We start from the raw sequence: 21,704 nt of genomic DNA, 5'->3' as shown, positions 1-21,704 counted from the left end.
CAACTGGTATCCTATTGGGAGGGTTTATTAACTTACCAACTGGTGGACATTTAAATTGTTTTTATTGCCATTATGAATAATATTGCAACAAACATTTTCACATGTGTCTCCTTGGCACATGTACTGGGGCTTCTTTAGTGTATACACTGAGAGTGAAATTACTCAGTCACAGACTTTGAATGTGACTTTCTTAGATGCTGCCAATTTGCATTGCAGTGAATGTCACAGATTTACTCCCCCAACATTGATGTATCAGGGTTCTCATTGTTTCACCTCCTTAGCAATCCTGTAGCATCAGACTTTAGTATGTAGGCAGTCCTCAAATTGATAACATTCAGTTAACCTAGCACCATGCAAAGTAAGGACAGCCTGAATGCAAAATGGATGGTGTGTTTATCCATCTGTCATTATCCATTCCATTTATTTCCTTTCTTTCTTCCATTATATATTCTTCCATTTCTTCATTATTCCTTCCTTCCCTTCCTTCCCCTTCCTTCTTCCTTCCTTCCTTCCTTCCTTCCTTCCTTCCTTCCTTCCTTCCTTCCTTCCTTCCTTCCTCCTTCCTCCCTCTCCTCCACCCCTCTTTCTCTTTTCTTTTCTTGTTTCCGCTCTTTTATTTACTGGGGCTCTGTCTTTGATTCTTCACTCCTCCCTCCCTCCTCCCTCCCTCCTCTCTCCCTTCCCCTGCCCCTTCTCTCTTTTTCTTTCTTGTTTCCTCTTGTTGCCCAGGGCTGGATGCTGTGTACAGGATTCTTGGCTCCCTCCCTCCCTCCCTCTCTCCTCCCTCCCTCCTCCCTCTCTCCCTTCCCCTGCCCCCTTCTCTCTTTCTTTCTTGTTTCACTCTTGTTGCCCAGGCTGGAATGCAATGGCTCGATTCTTGGCTCACCTCAACCTCTGTCTCCTGGGTTCAAGCGATTCTCCTGCTTCAGCCTCCTGAGTATCTGGGATTATAGGCATGCACTACCATGCCCAGCTAATTTTGCATTTTCAGTAGAGACGGGACTTCTCCATGTTGGTCAAGCTGGTCTCGAACTCCCAAACGCAGGTGATCCGCCCACCTCAGCCTCCCAAAGTGCTGGGTTTAAGGCATGAGCCACTGTACCCGGCAGCCTTTTTCTTATTGATTTAAGTTCTTTATAAATTCTAGATACAAATCCTTTTTGATTATCTGCATTGCAAATATCTTTCTTCAGTCCATGGCTTGTCTTTCAGCTTCACATTATGTCTTCTGCTAAACATATAATTTAAATTTTGATGTAGTTAAAATGACCAAGTCCTTTCTTTATGGTTTGTGCTTTTTGACCCTAATTAATTTATTTCCTACTCTGAGGCATACAATTTTTCTTCTACATGTTATTATCAAAGTTTAAAAGTATTTGTTTTTCACAATTAGCATTTTACTTTTATGTAGGATGTGAGGTAGAATTCAGTGTATTTTTTTCCCACACGGATAATCAATTGCCCTAAAATGCAAATTTCCATCTATGCATCTATCGATTTCAGGGCTCACTAGTCTGTTTCATTTATCTGTTTTTGTATACCACTAACAATATAGCACTTTACAATGAGTCAATATCAGGCATGCAATTCCCTTCACCTTATTCATCTTTCACAGTTTTAGCTATTCTTGTCCATTTGTTTTCCAAATGAATTTTAAGACCATTTTTCATTTAAAACTCTGTTGAGATTTTGAGCTGAATTTCATTAAACTCACATTAAATAACTGAGACCACTGATAGTGTTGTGTTCCTGTTCACTGACTTACAACACCACTCTTGCATTCTTTGTAACTATCTCCCATTTCTGTTTACTTTTTTTTTGCTAGGTACCTACAGTTTTGTTGCACCTAGCAACAAAATAGCTATTTCAACCTTATTTTCGGTTACATTTTCTTTTCTTTCTTTCTTTTCTTTTCTTTTCTTTTTTTTTTTTTTGAGACAGAGTCTAGCTCTATTGCCAGGCTGGAGTGCAGTGGTGCGATCTTGGCTCACCGCAACCTCCGCCTCCCGGGTTCAAGCGATTCTCTGGCTTCAGCCTCCTGAGTAGCTGAGACTATAGGCGCCTGCCACCATGCCGAGCTATTTTTTTGTATTTTTAGTAGAAATGGGGTTTCACCGTGTTAGCCAAGATGGTCTCAATCTCCTGACCTCATGATCCGCCAACCTCAGCCTCCCAAAGTGCTGGGATTACGGGTATGAGCCAGCGCGTTCAGCCTCTATTGCATTTTCTAAAACTTATTTGTGGTAGAAAGAAATGCTATTGATTTTTGCATGTTCATATCATATCCTACCACCTTGCTGAATATTTTTTCAGTTTTATAGTTTCTTGAATCTCTTGGGTTTTATATAAACGCACTTATTTTGTTGGGAAATAAGGACATTTTTGTCTCTTCCTTTTCCAGTTTTCTCTCTCTCAATCATTATCTTATTGCATAGGTTATTGCTTGAGCCCAGGAGTTCGAGACTAGCCTGGGCAGCAGAGCTATGCCCTGTCTCTACAAAAGATTAGCTAGGAATAGTGGCACACTCCTGTAGTCCTGGATACTCAGGAGGCTGAAGTGGGAGACTCAATGGAGCCCAGGAGTTTGAGGCTGCAGTAAGCTGTGATCACCACACTGTACTCCAGTCTGGGCTCAAGCAAGACCCTGTCTCAAAAAAAAAAAAAAAAAAAAAAAAAAAGATAGAAGTTATAATTGGCCTAAACCAAGAAGTCCTTTAGATTTTGGCATATTATAAAATTCCATTTGGCTAAATCAAAATGATTAAAGATTTAAATTCACAGATTTTCTTCTGTTTTGCAAATTCAACTCCAACTCTACTTCCCAGGTTATTTTTCTGATGATCTCACTGATTCTTTAGAAAAACTTCCTCCTCGTGATCCAGGACCAATTTTTCCTGAGAAAAAAAGTTCTCTTTGGAATGGTGCTAATCATACTAGGAGAGTCTCACAGTATTTTTATTTCTGCATTAGTTGATTCACTCAAATCATACTCATCAAACATTTACTGGACGCCTACTATGTACAGGTACTGTGCAAGTTTCTGGGGCTATAAAGAATAGTTAGCTCTCTCTCTTCTTTTTTTTTTTTTTTTTTTTGAGATGGAGTCTCTCTCTGTTGCCCAGGCTGGAGTGCAGTGGTGCAATCTCAGTTCACTGCAACCTCTGCCTCCCAGGTTCAAGCGATTCTCCTGCCTCAGCCTCCCAAGTAGCTGGGACTACAGGCACCCACCACCACACCCAGCTAATTTTTGTAGTTTCAATATAGATGGGGTTTCACCATGTTGGCCAGGCTGCTCTCAAACTCCTGACCTCAGTGATCCACCTGCCTCGGCCTCCTAAAGTGTTGGGATTACAGGCGTGAGCCACCATGCTGGCCAGTTAGCTGTCCTTGAAATTGAGATGGTGTGCCAGTAATGGAAACACAAAATGGGATCTGTTAGAAGAGATTGAAAAGAAAGAACTAACACTGTAGTAAGATCTGAAGTAAGAGAGGGGTCTACCAAGCGGGTGATGATAGAGCTGTGTCCAGAGGGAACAGGAATAAGAGTATTTTAGGTGGCCACAGGGGAGTCTTGCTCTGCCGCCCAGGCTGGAGTGCAGTGGCGCGATCTCAGCTCACTGCAAGCTCCGCGTCCCAGATTCACGCCATTCTCACGCCTCAGCCTCCCGAGTAGCTGGGACTACAGGTGCCCGCCACCACGCCCCGCTAATTTTGTTTTTGTATTTTTAGTAGAGACGGGGTTTCACCATGTTAACCAGGATGGTCTCGCTCTCCTGACCTTGTGATCGCCCACCTTGGCCTCCCAAACTGCTGGGATTACAGGCGTGAGTCACTGCGCCAGCCGCAAGGCTCCTTCTTACAGGCGGAGTGGATGGTCTGTGCAAGGCCACAGCTTACGGCGTGGTTGGAAAGGCTCTGCTTACCTGGATTTGAATGTCCTGGGAGTTGATCACTTCCACAATGCCCACCACATTGTCAAACACCAGGCCGAGCTTCTTACAGTTGTCTAGGGGGGAGAAAAAAACACACCAAAAAAACAACTCCACTAAATACATACAGCTTGTTTCTATAACGTCATAATAACCATAGAGCCATAATTCTGCCCTACCAATTATAATGGAGTTTACTTTCCCTTTTATCTGAAGAGTTGATTTTTCGCATTTGAAAATGTAAGCCACTTGTCTCAGCTCAGTCTCTGAAATCACAAGGTCATTCCTGTCCTCTTGGTACTCCTAGAATTAAGACAAATACAAATACATAAGGATACATAAACGGAATCCACTGCACACTGAAATTGCTACGAGCTCAGCATGAAGTATGGCTTTGCAGTATATTCTTTCAGAACCATCTCCTTATGGATGAAACCACAGGTCTTACTCTCATTGTTAGGATGGGAAACACGGAACCACTTCTTGGAAGCACGTCAGTATCTCTTTGTAAACATCAGGCATCAGGCACCCTAGCAGGTGGGAGGCTGGAGCAGGGATGTGAGAGCTTTTTGTTGAGACCTTGATGCCAAGTCTGGACTCGATGCTGCAGCAAAACCTGCTGTGTCAAACAGGAGTTGGGCAAACAGGCTGGTGAAGGGTCACAGCAGTGGTCTAAGCCCCGTGTGTTTTCAAGGCGATGACAACTCTCCAGGGACTCTGGTCCTTCATCTTTAGGGAAGCCCTCCAGATCAACAGGAGACACCAGCTTTCACTCCCATTTGAAGTGTCTGCGTCCTGCTCACACAGTTAGCCTGGACAGTGTGGGGTGGCAGCAGTAGGGTACAGAGGAATCAATTGCTCTATCTGTGGGACCGGACGAAACATCTCCCAGCACGTGAGAGTGGGGCAGGCTTCCCAGTTCCATAGATTAACAGTCTGTCTTGCTGCCTGATTAAAAGCTTAGAGAAAGAATAGCTAAATCCATAGAGACAGAAAGTAGAATGGTAATTGCCAGGGGCTGGGAGGGGTGCAGGGGGAGAAATAGGGAGCTATTGGTTAAGGGTACAGACTCTTGGTTCTGCAAGATGAAAAGAGTTCTGTGCTGGGTGGTGGTGATGGCAGCACAACCATGTGAACAGACTTAATGCCACTGAACTGGACACTTAAACACAGTGAATAGTCCATTTTATGTTACGTGTATTTTACTACCACTTACAAAATAATTTAAAAAGTTGAAGAAAAGAATGCATGAGAACCTGTGAAAATAAAGTTTATGGAAGCATTCAGAAACGCCCTGGTTTCTACGCTAGCCAGTGGTTTTTGCCTCTGCCACTTCACTTAGGTGGTTAATAGGTACAAACATATAGTCAGGAGGAATAAATCCTAACTTTCGATAGCAGAGTAGGGTAACTGTAGTTAACAGCACTGTCTTATATATTTCAAAATAGCTAGAAAAGAGGCCTTGAAATGTTCCTACCACATAGAAATGACAAATACTCAAGGTAATGGACACCCCAAATATCCTGACTTGATCATTACCCCTTCTTTTTTTTTTGAGACAGAGTCTCACTCTGTCACCCAGGCTGGAGTGCAGTAGCATGATCTCAGCTCGCTGCAACCTCTGCCTCCCGGGTTCAAGTGATTCTCCTGTCTCAGTCTCTCAAGTAGCTGGGATTACAGGCACGTGCCACCATGCCTGGCTAATTTTTGTATTTTTAGTAGAGATAGGGTTTCACCATGTTGGCCAGGCTGGTCTCGAACTCCTGAGCTCAGGTGATCCTCCCACCTCAGCCCTCCCAAAGCACCAGGATTACAGACACGAGCCACCGAACCTGGCCAATCGTTATACATTCTATGCATATAACAAAATATCACAGGTACCCCATAAATATGTACAAATGTTATGTATCAATAAAAAAATTTTTAAAAAAGAAATCCTTCAGATCTTGGTAAATGGTTTGACTGTTGCTCCTTTCATTGGCACGTGTCAGGAAAATAAAGGTTAAAATGCTTCACTTACCACTCTCCATTTCTTTCCTTCCAACTCCAACACTGGGGCATGTTTCTGAGAAGGATGAGATTTAGGAGATGTGGGACTTGGAGTGTGACTTTTGGTAGGAGATCGAGTTTGCCCTCCTTGAGCACGCAGGCTGGGATTTTTGTATGTCTTCTGGTCATCTGTGACATGGCGGAGCCCTAGGAGGACAACACACATGGAAACATTTATTTATTTATTTATTTATTATTATTATTTTTTTTTGAGACGGAGTCTCGCTGTGTCGCCCAGGCTGGAGTGCAGTGGCCGGATCTCAGCTCACTGAAAGCTCCGCCTCCTGGGTTTACGCCATTCTCCTGCCTCAGCCTCCCGAGTAGCTGGGACCACAGGCGCCGCCACCACGCCCGGCTAGTTTTTTGTATTTTTAGTAGAGACGGGGTTTCACCGTGTTAGCCAGGATGGTCTCGATCTTCTGACCTCGTGATCCGCCCGTCTCGGCCTCCCAAAGTGCTGGGATTACAGGCTTGAGCCACCGCGCCCGGCCCACATTTATTTTATGCAAAGGGAGATGTCTCTAACTTGCTAGATGAACATGATGTAAAGAAAGAGCATAAGAACTTTTGGTAATGCAACTTTCAAAACAGTCTAGTGCTTTGTCCAAGTCAGCATGCAGGAGCTGAGTCCTGTACAAGTTTACAGTTGATGGAAGCAGTGTAAGTTTTTTTTTTTTTTTTCTGGACATGGAGTCTCCCTCTGTCACCTAGGCTGGAGTGCAGTGGTGCGACCTCAGCTCACTGCAACCTCTGCCTCCCGGGTTCAAGCGATTCTCCTGCCTCAGCCTCCTGAGTAGCTAGGATTATAGGCATGCACCATCACGCTTGGCTAATTTTTGTATTTTTAGTAGACACAGGGTTTCACCATGTTGGCCACGCTGGTCCTCGAACTCCTGACCTCAGGTGATCTGCCCCCGCTGGCCTCCCAAAGTGCTGGGATTATAGGCGTGAGCCACTGCACCGGCCAAGTATTTTTTTTTTTTTTTTTTTTTTTATTTGAGGAACCTCTTCTGTTGAGATATAAAATGATAGATAAAAATCCTGCAAAGAGCAACTACCTGATGAAAAAGGATCACATCTTACTTCTTCTCTTATGGCTAAATCATTCTCTAGACACAGCCTAAAAGGTTAGGGCATTCCAGTGAGTATATCTCAGAATATGGAATTGACTTTATGAATCCATTCCTTTACTTTGTAAATGAGTTTCACAGGGCATAGCAGAGCCAGTTGGAGTCAGAGAAAAATTTAGAATTTTGGATTCTTAGCTCCAAGCCCAGTATAGTGGGATATAATTCTTTGACAAGCCTGAACACTGCTTCAGGACAGAGGAGCTAATGTTTGCCATTTTTATTTATTTACTTTTATTTATTTAGAGACAAGGTCTCACTCTGTCACCCAGGCTGGAGTGCAGTAGTGCACTCCAGCTCACTGCAGCCTCCACCTCCTGGGCTCAAGCAATTCTCCCACCTCAGATTCCTTAGTAGCTAGGACTGCAGGTGTGTGCCACAATGCCCAGCTAATTTCTGTTTATTTTTGGTAAAGACGGAGTCTCACTATGTTGCCCAGGCTGGTCTTGAACTCCTGGGCTCAAGGAATAGGCCCACCTTGGCCTCTCAAAGTGCTGTGATTACAGGTGTGAGCCAGCATGCTCAGCCTGCTATTTTTATTTCACTTGATCTTGATGCCTTGGTTGTAAATGATGACGTGCAAGCACCAAGGGCTAAAATAAGGATGCAGCACAGTGATCCATTTAGAACCCAGAGTCTCTGAGTTCTTCTTTCTGGTCTACACAGTGACCCCCTGAGCCCCTCTGCATGGACATAAGGAACACGGCAGGCTCCTGTCTTCCCAGCACCAGCGGCCCCTCTCCCTGCATGCTGGAGGCAGGGATGGAGTGATGCATCCGTCTCTGGGGCTCCGGCGGCTCACTGTGTCTGGGAGCCAGAGGGAAAGGGAGGCAGCTTCCAGGTCTTGTTTTCTCTCTCACCTTTCGTAATTGCTTCTCCCTGGTTAAGCTGGGCAAATAAAGCTGAGCGTGAAGGAGAAGACTCCTCTTTTTTGCCTTCATTCTCGAAAAGTGGAGGTGGCCCTGGAGGAGGCGGGGGAGGAGGGGGTGGAGGAAGGCCAGGCCCAGAGGAGAGGACAGAAAACGCTGATACTGTGGATGCTACAGGACCCTGAGAAGAGAGAAGACACGGCATTACATTGAGACTGCGCCCTTGCTGGGATTTTGCCCAAGTGAGTCAAAACCTGCTGCCGATGAGGGAGTGGGGTTGAAGCCTCAGCAAAGGCTCCCAGAGGGCACACCTGTGCATCATGGGTCTGTTTGGGAGGGTCTGAACCATGGCAGCTCCAGCTTGGGAACATGGAACATGACTTAGCTGTGTGGCCCTGTCAGTAGGATCTGTGTGGTGATGAGCCCTGCTGCCAAATCAGAGGCAAACAAGCCATACTCCCAAGTCCAGGTCCAAGGCTCAGGATCTAAATGACACCGGGGCTTGGCCAATTTAGAATCACAAGAAAAAAGTGATCCAATCGATAAAACGATTAGCTCTTTTGAGACACTGGAAACTGTAACCACCAATGGGGTGTGGGGGAGGGTAAAAATATTCAGTGGTGATTGGATGCTTCCGAACCTTTTTGAGCAGTGAAAGAGAGATATACAGAAACTCTCTGGACCTGATTTTCCAAATATGCCTGCCTCAAACTGACCCCCAAACAAGGACCATATGTGACCGGGATGCTTGTCCAACCCAAAGGTAATGAGGGTCCAGGATCCATATGACTTTTCATCAACTGTTGGCTGTTAGTGAACCAACTGAAAATTAGATTCTTCCTGATCCAAGAGCTATGGTTATTCTTATGTTCACTGCTATGTAAAGCACAACCTTTGTTTTCAGTGTGAAAGCCTAACAAATTCAAATGGCAATACGACGTGATAGACAAGAGAGGGACTTGCTTTAGCTCAGTTTTGCTTTTTTTTTTTTTTTTTTTTTAAGGAGACAGGGTCTCACTCTATTGCCCAGGCTGTGTGCAGTGGCATGAACATAGCTCACTGCAGCCTCAAACTCCTGAGCTCAAGCGATTCTCCTGCCTCAGCCTCCTGAATAGCTGGGACAACAGGCACGTGCCACTCTGACTGGCTGATTTTTATTTTTTATTTTTTTTTTGTAGAGATGAGGTCGCACTATGTTGCCCAGGCTGGTCTTGAACACCTTAAGTAATCCTCCTACCCTGGTCTCCCAAAGTGCCAGTTTTTATGGACCCCGTAGATGATATTTTCACAGAACTTAGAACTGGTAGATAGAAACACAAATATACAGCAAACTTGGCCTATATATTGTTTTGCTTTTATTTATTTATTCATTTTTGAGATGGAGTCTTGTTCTGTTGCCCAGGCTGGACGGCAGTGGCGTGATCTCGGCTCCCTACAACCTCTGCCTCCCAGGTTTAAGCAATTCTCCTGCCTCAGCCTCCCGAGTAGCTGGGATTACAGATATGCACCACCAAGCCCAGCTAATTTTTGTATCTTTAGTAAAGACAGGGTTTTGCCATGTTGGCCAGGCTGGTCTCAAACTCCTGACCTCAAATTATCCACCCGCCTCAGCATCCCAAACTACAGGGATTACAGGCGTGAGCCACTGTGCCTGGCCCTGTTTTACTTTTAAACCCTCAAGTAGAACTGTATACCTATAATAGGGAATTATAAACAAATCCAATAGTCAGGAAGCTTAAAAAATTGGGAGTAATGGAAATGTGGCTTGGACTTATCAATTTTCAATATCAAATGTGAAAGGTAAAACATTACATAAGTGCCAAATATTAATGAAAACAGAATATCCTTATTGTCATAAACAATTTACTATTATGCAGTATCAAAATCAGGGATTCTTAATCTGTAGTAGTTTTCAGTTAAAAACAAAACAAAACATGCTGGCTCGGGCATGGTGGCTCACGCCTGGAATCTAAGCACTTTGGGAAGCCGAGGAGGGTGGATTGCTTGGATCGCTTGAGCCCAGGAGTTTGAAACCAGCCTGGGCAACAAAGTGAGACCCTGTCTCTACAAAAAATACAAAAAATTAGCTGAGCATGGTGATGCATGCCTGTAGTCCCAGCTACTGTGGAGGCTGAGGTGGGAGGATCACCTAAGCCTTGGGGGCAGAGGTTGCAGTAAGACGAGATCACGCCACTGCACCCCAGCCAGGAAAATAGTGAGACCCTGTCTCAAAGCAAAACAAAACAAAAAAACACGCTATTTTCAAAGTACTTATATAATTCCTATTAAGCGTAGAATTACCCTGAAAATACAATATTATTGTCTTATTCAGAATGCATGTTTTAGAAACCCTGCAGGCTGGAGGCCTCATCTCCTGAAGATTTAATTTGCAATGGTCGTTGTTTCTAATAAAGAGCAGCCTAATTCCATCAGGTTTCTTAGGTCAAGTAGAAAATGATTTCACAGTTCCTGAGACTGACCATTTTCCTCACCAGTATTTGAAATGTTTTCTCTGTTACTGGGATAAAATTTGAGAATTTGCTCTGAATCAGAAAGAGAGTATAATATAAGCTTTGGACATCAAACAGTATTCTAGTCTTCAGACACCGAGAACCACCAAGTATTACTTTTATTCATAAGCACGTCATAACTCATAGAGCTGGTGAAGGGACAGCCCCCTCCCCCAACATCTGAAACACTGCAGCTTTATAGTCCTATTTTGTGGAAAGGGGAGACGATGCTAGCTTCTAAATCTTAGAATGATTTAGATGGTTCCCTGGCTCTCAGAATTCAGACTCTCTCTCCAAGAGCCATTAAAGGACACTGAAACTAAAAAGCCACAGATTCAACTTTTTGGAACTTTGATACATTCAGATGGCTGGCCCAGGAACAGGAGACAAAGGATTTAATGCTACAAAGTTGAAAATAAAAGCCAAAAAATAAGGGAACTCAGGACCAGTTGAAACTCCGTCTTGGACTGATCCTTTGTATGTCCTGGCTCATTCCCATATCGGCCCCTGAAGAGTACAATACCAGGCTCTTGTTTCCAAGGTTACTTTTCAATTAGCATTCAGGGGCTTTACCGTGCAGTGGACTCGGAATGAAACTGCTTAGATGTTCCCTTCACTGGGTCTCCGTGAGCTGCCCCTTGCAGAGTCACTCATCTTTGCCCCCTTCTCTTCTCATTCTGTGGGAGATTACAGCACATGGCACAGGAGCTTTCTACATTCTCCTATGTCTGGCCACAAGTGGAATCACAGCCTGACACCATCTTCAGATGTCCCAAGAGAAAACAGAGAGGAGGCTGGGTGCGGAGGTTCACACCTGTATGTAGTCCCAGCACTTTGGGTGGCTGAGGCGGGTGGATCACCTAAGGTCAGGAGTTCAAGACCAGCCTAGCCAACATGGTGAAACACTGTCTCTACTAAAAATACAAAAATTAGTCGGGTGTGGTGGCTCACGCCTATAATCCCAGCATTTAGGGAGGCCAAAAATTCCAAAGAGGACTAGGCTGTGTCACAGAAATACTCTTGCGGGTGGAGGAGGCAGGGGCATAGGCATCTGTATTTTTTGACCTTCCCTAGGTGATTCCAATCTGTAGACAAGTTTTGGAATAACCATTCTTTCCTATATGCTGAAATTAATCTTAATTATGACAACCATATTACTGGGACTACATTGAAATATCTGTTTAGCAGAAAATATGGCAGGAAATCAGAAAGGCTGTTTAAATTCAATATTAAATGGCCAGTCAATGGTAAAGACATTACTGAATCACATATCTGCTTGATTCTAAAGCTTTCTTTCTTCAGGGAAATCTTTTATGCTATATTTGGACTTAAAAAGAAAAAGTCATGGCCGGGCGCGGTGGCTCACGCCTGTAATCCCAGCATTTTGGGAGGCTGAGGCCAGCGGATCACCTGAGGTCAGGAGTTCAAGACCAGCATGGCCAACATGGCGAAACCCTGTCTCTACTAAAAGTACAAAATTTAGCAGGGCGTGGTGGTGAGCACCTGTAATCCCAGCTGCTCAGGAGGCTGAGGCAGAAGAATCACTTGAACCTGCGAGGCAGAGGTTGCAGGGAGCTGAGATCACGCCACTGCACTCCAGCCTGGGTGACAAGAGTGAGATTCCATCTCAAAAAAAAAAAAAAAAGTCATTAGCCAAATTAAAGGAAGGTACGGGCTACCTTGACTCATATGTAGTGCAGCCTGTGGGCCTCTGGCTAGAATACATATGACAGAAGTAATGGGAAGTGGTGCAATATCTGGCTCAGTTTTTATCTCCACAACCCCTTGCTGCATCCCCCTGATGCCTTTTAGCACTTGACTGAGCTCCTACAGCACCTCTGGAACCAGTCTTGATCCTACGGGAATATAAGATGTCTTGTGCTTTGACAATTACGTCACCCTTGATGCTGGTTTTGTTGTGACTCTGTGTCCTGCTTCTAGAAACTGGCCTCTTGCCTCGTTCATTTTTCCTGAGTACCCACTGGGTTGCAGTAGTGGAGTATATGTACCCAGATCCTGACTCTCCATCTAGGGCTCAAGTTGTTCTGAGTTAGGGTTGTGACCTGTCTTCTGGAGACTAGAGATGGAACAACACAACCCTTCAGGGTGATTTCCTTTTAAAGATAGACTCTCATGGCAGAGGTGAGGTACCAGGTTGTCTAGACTGGATAAGAAGGAAAGGATCAGATGAGAGCCTGCAGCCTTGAGTGCAGACTTAACCTTGAGGCAGACTTAACCTTAGTTAAGGAGCAGTGATCCATACACAAATGCTTTTTTGAAAAAACAACCTTGTTATGTTGATGAAATAAGCCACTTAAGTATCTTAGAGCCTCAGACTGTGAATAATGAAAAAGTACATTCTGTTGGAGTCATTGTAACCATGGCTTACAACTTAAAAAAATGAGGCTGGGCGCAGTGGCTCATGCCTGCAATCCCAGTACTTTGGGAGGCCGAGGTGGGTGGATCATGAGGTCAGGAGATGGAGACCATCATGGCCAACAGGGTGAAATCCTGTCTTTACTAAAAATACAAAAATTAGCTGGGCGTGGTGCACATGCCTGTTGTCCCAGCTGCTGGGAAGGCTGAGGCAGGAGAATCGCTTGAACCCAGGAGGCAGAGGTTGCAGTGAGCTGAGATCATGCCCCTGTACTTCAGCCTGGTGACAGAGGGAGACTCCGTCTCAAAAAAAAAAAAAAAAAAAAAAAGAGAAAGAAAAGAAAAGCTACACATCTATGATTTTAAATGCCCATATTCAGAGTACAAAAGTTCACTTCTGTTGCAAGAACACAGCACAACACCTAAAAATGCTGCATTTAAGGTCTATTAAGATTAATTTTCAGAGCAGATATTCAATTATATACTTTTTTTTGGCACAAAGACTTTTTAAAAAGCTACTGTGCTGCAAATCCCTTTCTCTAAGTTAATTTCAGCTGTCCTGGGAACAGCTGCCTCCTCTATTTTTAAATATATGAACTGTAGCTATAAAATAATGAAACTGATATGCACCATGTGGAAGGTTTGTGATTTTTTTGGATACATATACTATATATAACATATAAGTATACTCTATTTAATATAGTTGTATACTAACGTACATCAAAATTTGTTTTCAATAAATATTACTTCTTGAAATACTAATCGCTTTATTACTTTAGATTTTATTTTGAAAGGGAAAACACTTCCAAGTTCTTTTTTTTTTTTTTTTTGGGTGGGAGTTGAGATGGAGTTTCACTCTTGTTGCCCAGGCTGGAGTGCGATGGCATGATCTAGGCTCACCGCAACCTCTGCCTCCCGGGTTCAAGTGATTCTGCTGCCTCAGCCTCCCGGGTAGCTGGGATTACAGGCATGCACCACCATACCCGGCTAATTTTTTGTATTTTTAGTAGAGATGGGGTTTCTTCATGTTGGTCAGGCTAGTCTTGAACTCCCAACCTCAGGTGTTATGCCCGCCTCAGTCTCCCAGTAGGCTGGGATTACAGGTGCCTGCCACCATGCCCGGCTAATTTTTTTGAATTTTTAGTAGAGAAGAGGTTTCAACATGTTGGTCAGGCTGGTCTCAAACCCCTGGCCTCAAATGATTCACCTGCCTTGGCCTCCCAAAGTGCTGGGATTACAGGCGTGAACCACTGTGCTCTACCTAAACTCTAAGATTTTTCAAACCCAGCTGGGCATGGTGGCTCACGCCTATAATCCCAACACTTTGGGAGGCCGAGGTTGGCAGATCACCCAAGGTCAGGAGTTCGAGACCAGCCTGGCCAACATGATGAAACCCTGTCTCTACTAAAAATACAAAAATTAGCCGGGCGTGGTGGCACACACCTGTAATCCCAGCTACTCAGGAGGCTGAGGCAGGAGAATCACTTGAACCCGGGAGGTGGAGGTTGCAGTGAGCCCAGATCGTGCCACTTCACTCCTGCCTGGGGGACAGAGCAAGACTCTGCCTCAAAATTTTCAAACCCAACAATAGGGGTAGAAGAGGATTTGGTTTGCGTAGAATCTAACTATTTATAGTTGGATTGAAAGGGAATTGAATAATTAAGGCTGCTTTGTCAGTCCACTAAACAAACATTTACCAAGGGCTACCTTGCTGGGAATGGGGTACTCGCTGAGGAAGCAGGCATACATTCCGCTTTTTCAGAAGCTCATAATCTAGTGGGGGTGGCAAATGCACGAAGAAGTAATTGTAGATGCCGTGTGATATGAGTCACACATCACATGAATGAAGGATGCTGGGGTGCAAAGGTGGAAGTGATCAGCTCTCCTCGGGATGGCCTGGGTGATTTGCAGATATCTTTATCCTAACAGGAGAAGCGAACTGCCTTAAGCATGGGGGGAATGTATATAGACAATATTGATCTCCAACTTTAAGTACAGGTCAGACAACCTATTAGTGTTCTTACCCATTTTTAAAAAGCAGAGACCACTCTTTTTCTGGCTGGAACCATGGAGGGTGTAGAAGAGAAGAAGAAGGTTCCTGCTGTGCCAGAAACCCTTAAGAAAAAGTGGAGGAATTTCGCAGAGCTGAAGATCAAGCGCCTGAGAAAGAAGTTGGCCCAAAAGATGTTTCGAAAGGCAAGGAGGGAGCTTATCTATGAAAAAGCAAAGCACTATCGCAAGGAATTTAGGCAGATGTACAGAACTGAAATTTGAATGGTGAGGATGGCAAGAAAAGCTGGCAACTTCTATGTATCTGCAGAACCCAAATTGGCATTTGTCATCAGGATCAGAGGTATCAATGGTGTGAGCCCAAAGGTCCAAAAGGTGTTGCAGCTTCTTCCCTTCGTCAAATCTTCAATGGAACCTTTGTGGAGCTCAACAAGGCTTCAATTAACATGCTGAGGATTGTAGAACCATACATTGCATGGGAGCACCCAAGTCTGAAGTCAGTAAATGAACTAACCTACAAGCGTGGTTATGGCAAAATCAGTAAGAAGTGAATTGCTTTGACAGACGACGCTTTGATGGCTTGATCTCTCGGTAAATATGGCATCATCTGCAGGGAGGATCTGATTCATGGGATCTATACTGTTGGAAAATGCTTCAAAGAAGCAAGTAACTTCCTGTGGCCCTTCAAATGATCTTGTCCACGAGGAGGAATGAAGAAAAAGACCACCCATTTTGTAGAAGGTGGAGATGCTGGGAACAGGGAGGACCAGATCAACAGGCTTACTAGAAGAATGAACAAAGGTGTCTACCACGATTATTTTTCTAAGCTGGTCAGTTAATAAACAGTACCTGCTCTCAAACTGAAAAAAAAAAAAAAAAGAAAAGCGGAGACCAAAAAAAATCAAAATATCACCTGACAGTCTCTTGGAACAGGTGGATAATATTGCTCGCAGCACAACTTTTGTTAAGATGTTTCTTCCATAAAGCTAGCTTAGTGGTAGTACTGTTGTGAGCCACCTGTCTTTACATATTTGTGGAGATTGTACATAAAGCCACACAATGAAACAGCTGACATGCCGTGGCACTGTTCATGGGTGTTTCCTCTCCCTCATCCTTCCTTTATGAGCCCTTCCTCGAACTCTCCTTCATGGACACAAACATACATTCCCTTCTGTTTCTCAGTTAGATTCTCTTTAACTGCCCATCTCTGAACCATCCTGGCCCATTAACCACCCGGCTTACCATTAATGATCTCTAGGTAGCAGTGACAACTTACAGGTGTCCAATTATATACTTTAAAAGCAGTTTAGGCCCAGTGCAGTAGCTTATCCCAGTAAAGTAAAGTAATCCCGGTACTTTGAGAGGCTGAGGTGGGAGGGTCACTTGAGCTCAGGAGTTAAGAGATCAGCATAGGCAACATAGTGAGATCCTGTCTCTACTAAAAGTCAAAAAAATTAGCCGAGTGCAGTGGTTATGTGCCTGTGGTCTCAGCTACCTGGCAGCTGGGAGGCTGAGGTGGGAGGATTGCTTGAACCCGGAAGATTGAGCTGCAGTGAGCTATGATGGCACCACTGCACTCTAGCTGGGAGGCAGAGACTCTGTCTCAAAAACTAAAAGCAGGCCGGGCACGGTGGCTCAAGCCTGTAATCCCAGCACTTTGGGAGGCCGAGACGGGCGGATCGCGAGGTCAGGAGATCGAGACCATCCTGGCTAACACAGTGAAACCCCGTCTCTACTAAAAAATACAAAAAAATAGCCGGGTGAGGTGGCGGGCGCCTGTAGTCCCAGCTACTCGGGAGGCTGAGGCAGGAGAATGGCGTAAACCCGGGAGGCGGAGCTTGCTGTGAGCTGAGATCCGGCCACTGCACTCCAGCCTGGGCGACAGAGCGAGACTCCGTCTCAAAACAAACAAACAAACAAACAAACAAACAAAAACCAAAAAACTAAAAGCAGTTTCAAAATCGCAAAGCCATTTCAATCACAAGTACACTTACATCTTCATGCTACAACTATAGAGACTAACAATGCTTTGCAACTGAACTTTTTTTTGTTGTCTCACTATGTTGCCCAAGCTGGTCTCGAACTCCTGGGCTCAAGAGGGCCTCCCACCTCGGCCTCCCAAAGTGACAACTGAACATTTAAATAAAATACTGTTTATTAATTTTTTCAAAAACAAAGAATCCCAAATGGCCTTGTATAATATGGAACATAAAATATGAGGATGATAAGCCTCTCATATAGCATAATAGGAGGGAGTGATTAAAAGAAAGAACCACCAGTTTTAGAACTGGCCTAATGTTTTATACACATAAATCAGATGGTCTTCCTTCCAAATTCATATTGTAGGGTTTGTTTATATATATATACACACATATGTGTGTGTGTGTGTGTGTGTGTATATATATATATATATTTTTTTTGAGACGGATTCTTGCTCTGTCGCCCAGGCTGGAGTGCAGTGGTATGATCTCGGCTCACTACAAGCTCCGCCTCCCGGGTTCACACCATTCTCCTGCCTCAGCCTCCTGAGTAGCTGGGACTACAGGCGCCCGCCACCACGCCTGGCTAATTTTTTGTATTTTTAGTAGAGACGGGGTTTCACCGTGTTAGCCAGAATTGTCTCGATCTCCTGACCTCGTGATCTGCCCGCCTTTGCCTCCCAAAGTGCTGGGATTACAGGGTGAGCCACCGTGCCCAGCCAGGGTGTGTTTATATTTTCAATGTCAAAACTAATTTCTTTCTATTTTATGCAAGATGTACACTGATCAGTAACTTAGTGAAACTGATACCTTTCCAAATTTGTTAATTTCCATAATAACTTGCAAATTTTACATTCATATTTACAGCACACTTTTATTAGAAGACAACTATAGTCAAGTAAAAAGGCTGCACATAAACTAAAAGATGATCATCCTGTATAATGTGAGTGTAACTGAATTGAATTTATGATTTTTTGTCTCCATTCTCTTATTTTTATCACCTATTGGAATTAAAACCTTTTTTTTTTTGTAGAGATGGGGTCTCACCAGATTGCCCAGGCTGGTTTCAAACTCCTGGGCTCAAGTGATCCTCCTGCCTTGGCCTCCCAAAGTGCTGGAATTACAGGCATGAGCCACTGCACCTGGCTCCACTTCTTAGAATTTTGAGACTTCTGTCAATAAAAACAAAGTTTCTGGGGGCCTTACCAAAAACACAGAATTGTTAATAATATCACAGTGAAGTGCTGTATAATATTTTAAATGTATGTTTATTAATCATTTTTAAAAAGTCAATTTGGGGAAAACAGAACACTACTGGAATTTCAGATTTCCATGAAAGTACTAATGGTACTTAAATACAGTTGAAATAAAAAGACGGTCCCACAAATATGAAGGAATTGTGGGGCCCATTTGGATCCATTTTCTTCAGCGGCAAAGCTCCAAACACTCCTATCCCAAGATACAAAAACCAGGGGAAAGGTCATAAAAACTCAGATCTCATGGTTTCGTTGATGGTTTCATGATTCTCCACTCCTCCCACCCTCCTGTGGTCCCTGTATGTCATTCCTCTGATGACCCGGAAAGATCTGAGCTTTGGCAGTAGATGAAAAAAAGACAGAACAGAAAGCAAAGTTGCTTTGGAGAAGTAACAACAGCTTAAAATCAGAAAACAGCCTGGGAAAAACATGTGTTGTCTATATTAGTACCTGTAAACCAGTGACTTAGTGTTTTTATGTTTGTTTTTCTCTTAATTTATGCAGATGCTCCTTGACTTATACTAATGGGGTTTCATCCCATAAACCTATTATAAGTTGAAAACATTGTAAGAGTCAAACATGCATTTAATACACCTAATCTATTGAACCTCATAGCTTAGCCTAACGTAAAAGTGCTCAGAACACTTACATTAGTCCACGGTTGGGCAAAACCATCTAACACCAAGACTGTTTTACAATAAAGTGTTGAATATCTCAGGTAATTTATTAAATACGGTAGTGAAGTCAAAAACAGAATGCCTGTATGGGTAGTCAAACCGCTACCTGTATACCCAGATGTGGCCCTTCAAAAAACGTTAGGCGGTGATTTCTGTTCTAACATGCCCAAAGTAAAAATTTTTGATAAAAGCAGACCAAGCCCTCAGAGCAGAGTCCAGAAGAATATAACGAACACACGGCCGGGCACGGTGGCTCACACCTGTAATCCTAGCACTTTGGGAGGCCCAGGCAGGTGGCTCGCTTGAGGTTAGGAGTTTGAGACCAGCCTGGCCAACATGCCAACATGATGAAACCCCATCTCTACAAAATATGTAAAAATTAGCCGGGCATGGTGGCACAAACCTGTAATCCCAGCTACTCAGAAAGCTGAGGCACAAGAATTGCTTGATCCCGGGAGGTGAGATTGCAATGAGCAGAGATCGTGCCACTGCACTCTAGCCTGGGTGACAGAGCAAGACTTTGTCTCAAAAAAAAAAAAAAAAGAAAAGAAAAAGAAAAAGAATATAATGAACACAATCTAATATGCTCAAGTGATCCAGATATTCTGCATAAATTGCCTTGATATGTGGCCATAATTATTAGTTTGGCTTTGCTGATATTTAGATCAAATCTGGAATTTCCAGATTGTCTTTCCTTCTTGTCTGCCAGCTTGAGAATACAATTTCTCATAAAAAAGGAAAGATAAAATTAAATTTTCCATGGGAAAACTTTCCAGGGTTAAAGATAGCAAAGTATACTCATCAAAGAAACAAACTCTAGAGGGCCAACAGTTATATAAAGACCAAGAGGGACATGTGGCTTGAATTAGCTGGACAGCTACTCCATTTGGCCAGAAGGGCCTAAGTCTGAACTACCACTAAATTCGGGTTTTTTTTCTTTCAGATTTCAGGGGAATACAGAAACAACTGTACTTTCTCCAATTATCCATACTTAGTAGATAGTAGAGGTGAGGGTTAAGGCAAAAAAATAGCTGTTAGAAGGATCAGTTACCTTTGGCTCCATATTATATATGCATTTTGTTTATTTAGGGATGCTCACTTTGCATCAAGGGTGCAGACTGGACCAATAAACCATGGCCAGGGCTTGCTTGTGTGTTCTATTTTTTTTTTGAGACAGAGTCTTGCTCTGTCACCTAGGCTGGAGTGCAGTGGCATGATCTCAGCTCACTGCAATCTCCGCCTCCTGGGTTCCAGCGATTCTCCTGCCTCCGTCTCCCAGGTAGCTGGAACTACAGGCATGTGCCATCATGCCCAGCTAATTTTGTATTTTTAGTAGAGAAAGAGTTTCACCATGTTGGCCAGGCTGGCCTTGAATTCCTAACCTCAGGGGATCTGCCCACCTCAGCCTCCCAAAGTGTTGGAATTACAGCCGTGAGCCCCTGCGCCCAGCCTGTGTGTTCTATTTTATGAAGGGTTTGTTTTACCTTTAGAAGATAATCTGCACCTTCCCCCATTTCCCTTTTTAAGAAAATAGTTTTTGCTTAAGTTAATATCACCTTGTGTTTCCTGAGTTTATACCAACTGAGAATGAAAGGCAGTGAGTGACAAGGAACAGGAGCAGAGGAGGTGTGGGCAGCCGATGGGTGTTCCTGTAATAAAATACATTGTCCATTCCATTCCTATCACTGGACAAAAGAAAAGACACATTTTGGCTGGATGTGGTGGCTCACGCCTGTAATTCCAGCACTTTGGGAGGCAGAGAAGGTCGGATCACCTGAGGTCAGGAGTTTGAGACCAGCCTGGCTAACATAGTGAAACCCTGTCTCTACTAAAAATATAAAAATTAGCTGGGCGTGGTGGCTCATGCCTGTAATCCTAGCTGCTCTTGAGGCTGAGGCAGGAGAATAGCTTGAACCTGAAAGGTGGTGGTTGCAGTGAGCTGAGATCACACCACTGCACTCCAGGCTGGGCGACACAGCAAAGCTCCGTCAAAATAAAAATAAAAATAAAAATAAAAGACACATTTTTATGTAGCTTTTGAAAAACAGACACCATCTATAGTTAATGGACTAACGCTTTGGAAATTTCATTATGATGACAAATGAATACAGTTGATTTAGCAAATGTGTTTGAATCCTATCTGTTTTCAAGTCACTGCTGTCCCAGTACCAGGGTACCAGTCACTGCTACTGATCCCAGGCTGAATTGGAAATGGAGCCTGCATTCAATGAGCTGATAGCTTAGGAAGACAGGACACTTCTGTGTTCCCAGACGTGGCAGGCACTTGGCTCCCAGTCTGTGAGTCTTTGCTCAGGGTGTGCTTAGTTTGGAAGGCTCTTGCCCAGTTGACTATCTGGAAAACACAGCCTTCAAGCCTCAACCAAAATGTGTCTTTCCTCCTTTTGTAGGGTTTTAAGAACTCTCTTAGGAGGGAATTCCATGTTTCAATGTGGCACAGTGCCTGAAACATGGTAAGTGCTTCATAAACATGTTACTGAATGAGAAAACTGCTGTATAAGGTAGGAAATGCTAAGCATCACAAAAGAAATGGAGAGTATAAGAAGTGCTATGCAGCTGTTGAGGACGGAAGGATAACTTCCAGCTTGTGGCGGACATGGTGATAAGCAGAGGTTAGAGAAGCTGCTGCTGCTTCTTTTTTTTTTTTTTTTTTTGAGATGGATCTCCCTCTGTCACCCAGGCTGGAGTGCAGGAGTGCAGTGTGTGATCTACGCTCACTGCAGCCTCCATCTCCCAGGTTCAAGTGATTCTCTGCCTCAGCCTCCCGAGTAACTGGGATTACAGGCATGTGCCACGGCGCCTGCCTAATTTTCCTATTTTTAGTAGAGACGGGGTTTCGTGACGGGGTTTCGTCATGTTGGCCAGGCTGGTCTGAAACTCCTGGCCTCAAGTGATCCACCTGAC

The 21,704-nt window shown here is 43.9% G+C and overlaps 1 protein-coding gene and 1 pseudogene across 2 annotated transcripts in view; one reads left to right on the top strand and one right to left on the bottom strand.

Moving 5' to 3' along the window:
- The window catches only part of CAP2 (cyclase associated actin cytoskeleton regulatory protein 2), a 167,164-nt gene that overhangs the window by 9,713 nt on the left and 135,747 nt on the right, over positions 1-21,704 (bottom strand). For both annotated transcript variants that reach the window (XM_021937023.2, XM_021937024.2), the window contains 4 exons: positions 7,966-8,155; positions 5,950-6,125; positions 4,109-4,232; positions 3,924-4,006 (listed from right to left, as the gene is read on the bottom strand). In XM_021937023.2, coding sequence (XP_021792715.1) covers positions 3,924-4,006; positions 4,109-4,232; positions 5,950-6,125; positions 7,966-8,155 — 573 coding nt within the window. The remainder of the gene's footprint in view (positions 1-3,923; positions 4,007-4,108; positions 4,233-5,949; positions 6,126-7,965; positions 8,156-21,704) is intronic.
- LOC108585370 lies at positions 14,914-15,709 on the top strand (annotated as a pseudogene).

The sequence above is a fragment of the Papio anubis genome, chromosome 6 (assembly GCF_008728515.1).
Source record: "Papio anubis isolate 15944 chromosome 6, Panubis1.0, whole genome shotgun sequence".
Classification (NCBI taxonomy): domain Eukaryota; kingdom Metazoa; phylum Chordata; class Mammalia; order Primates; family Cercopithecidae; genus Papio; species Papio anubis.
This window is presented reverse-complemented; position numbering and strand designations above follow the sequence as displayed.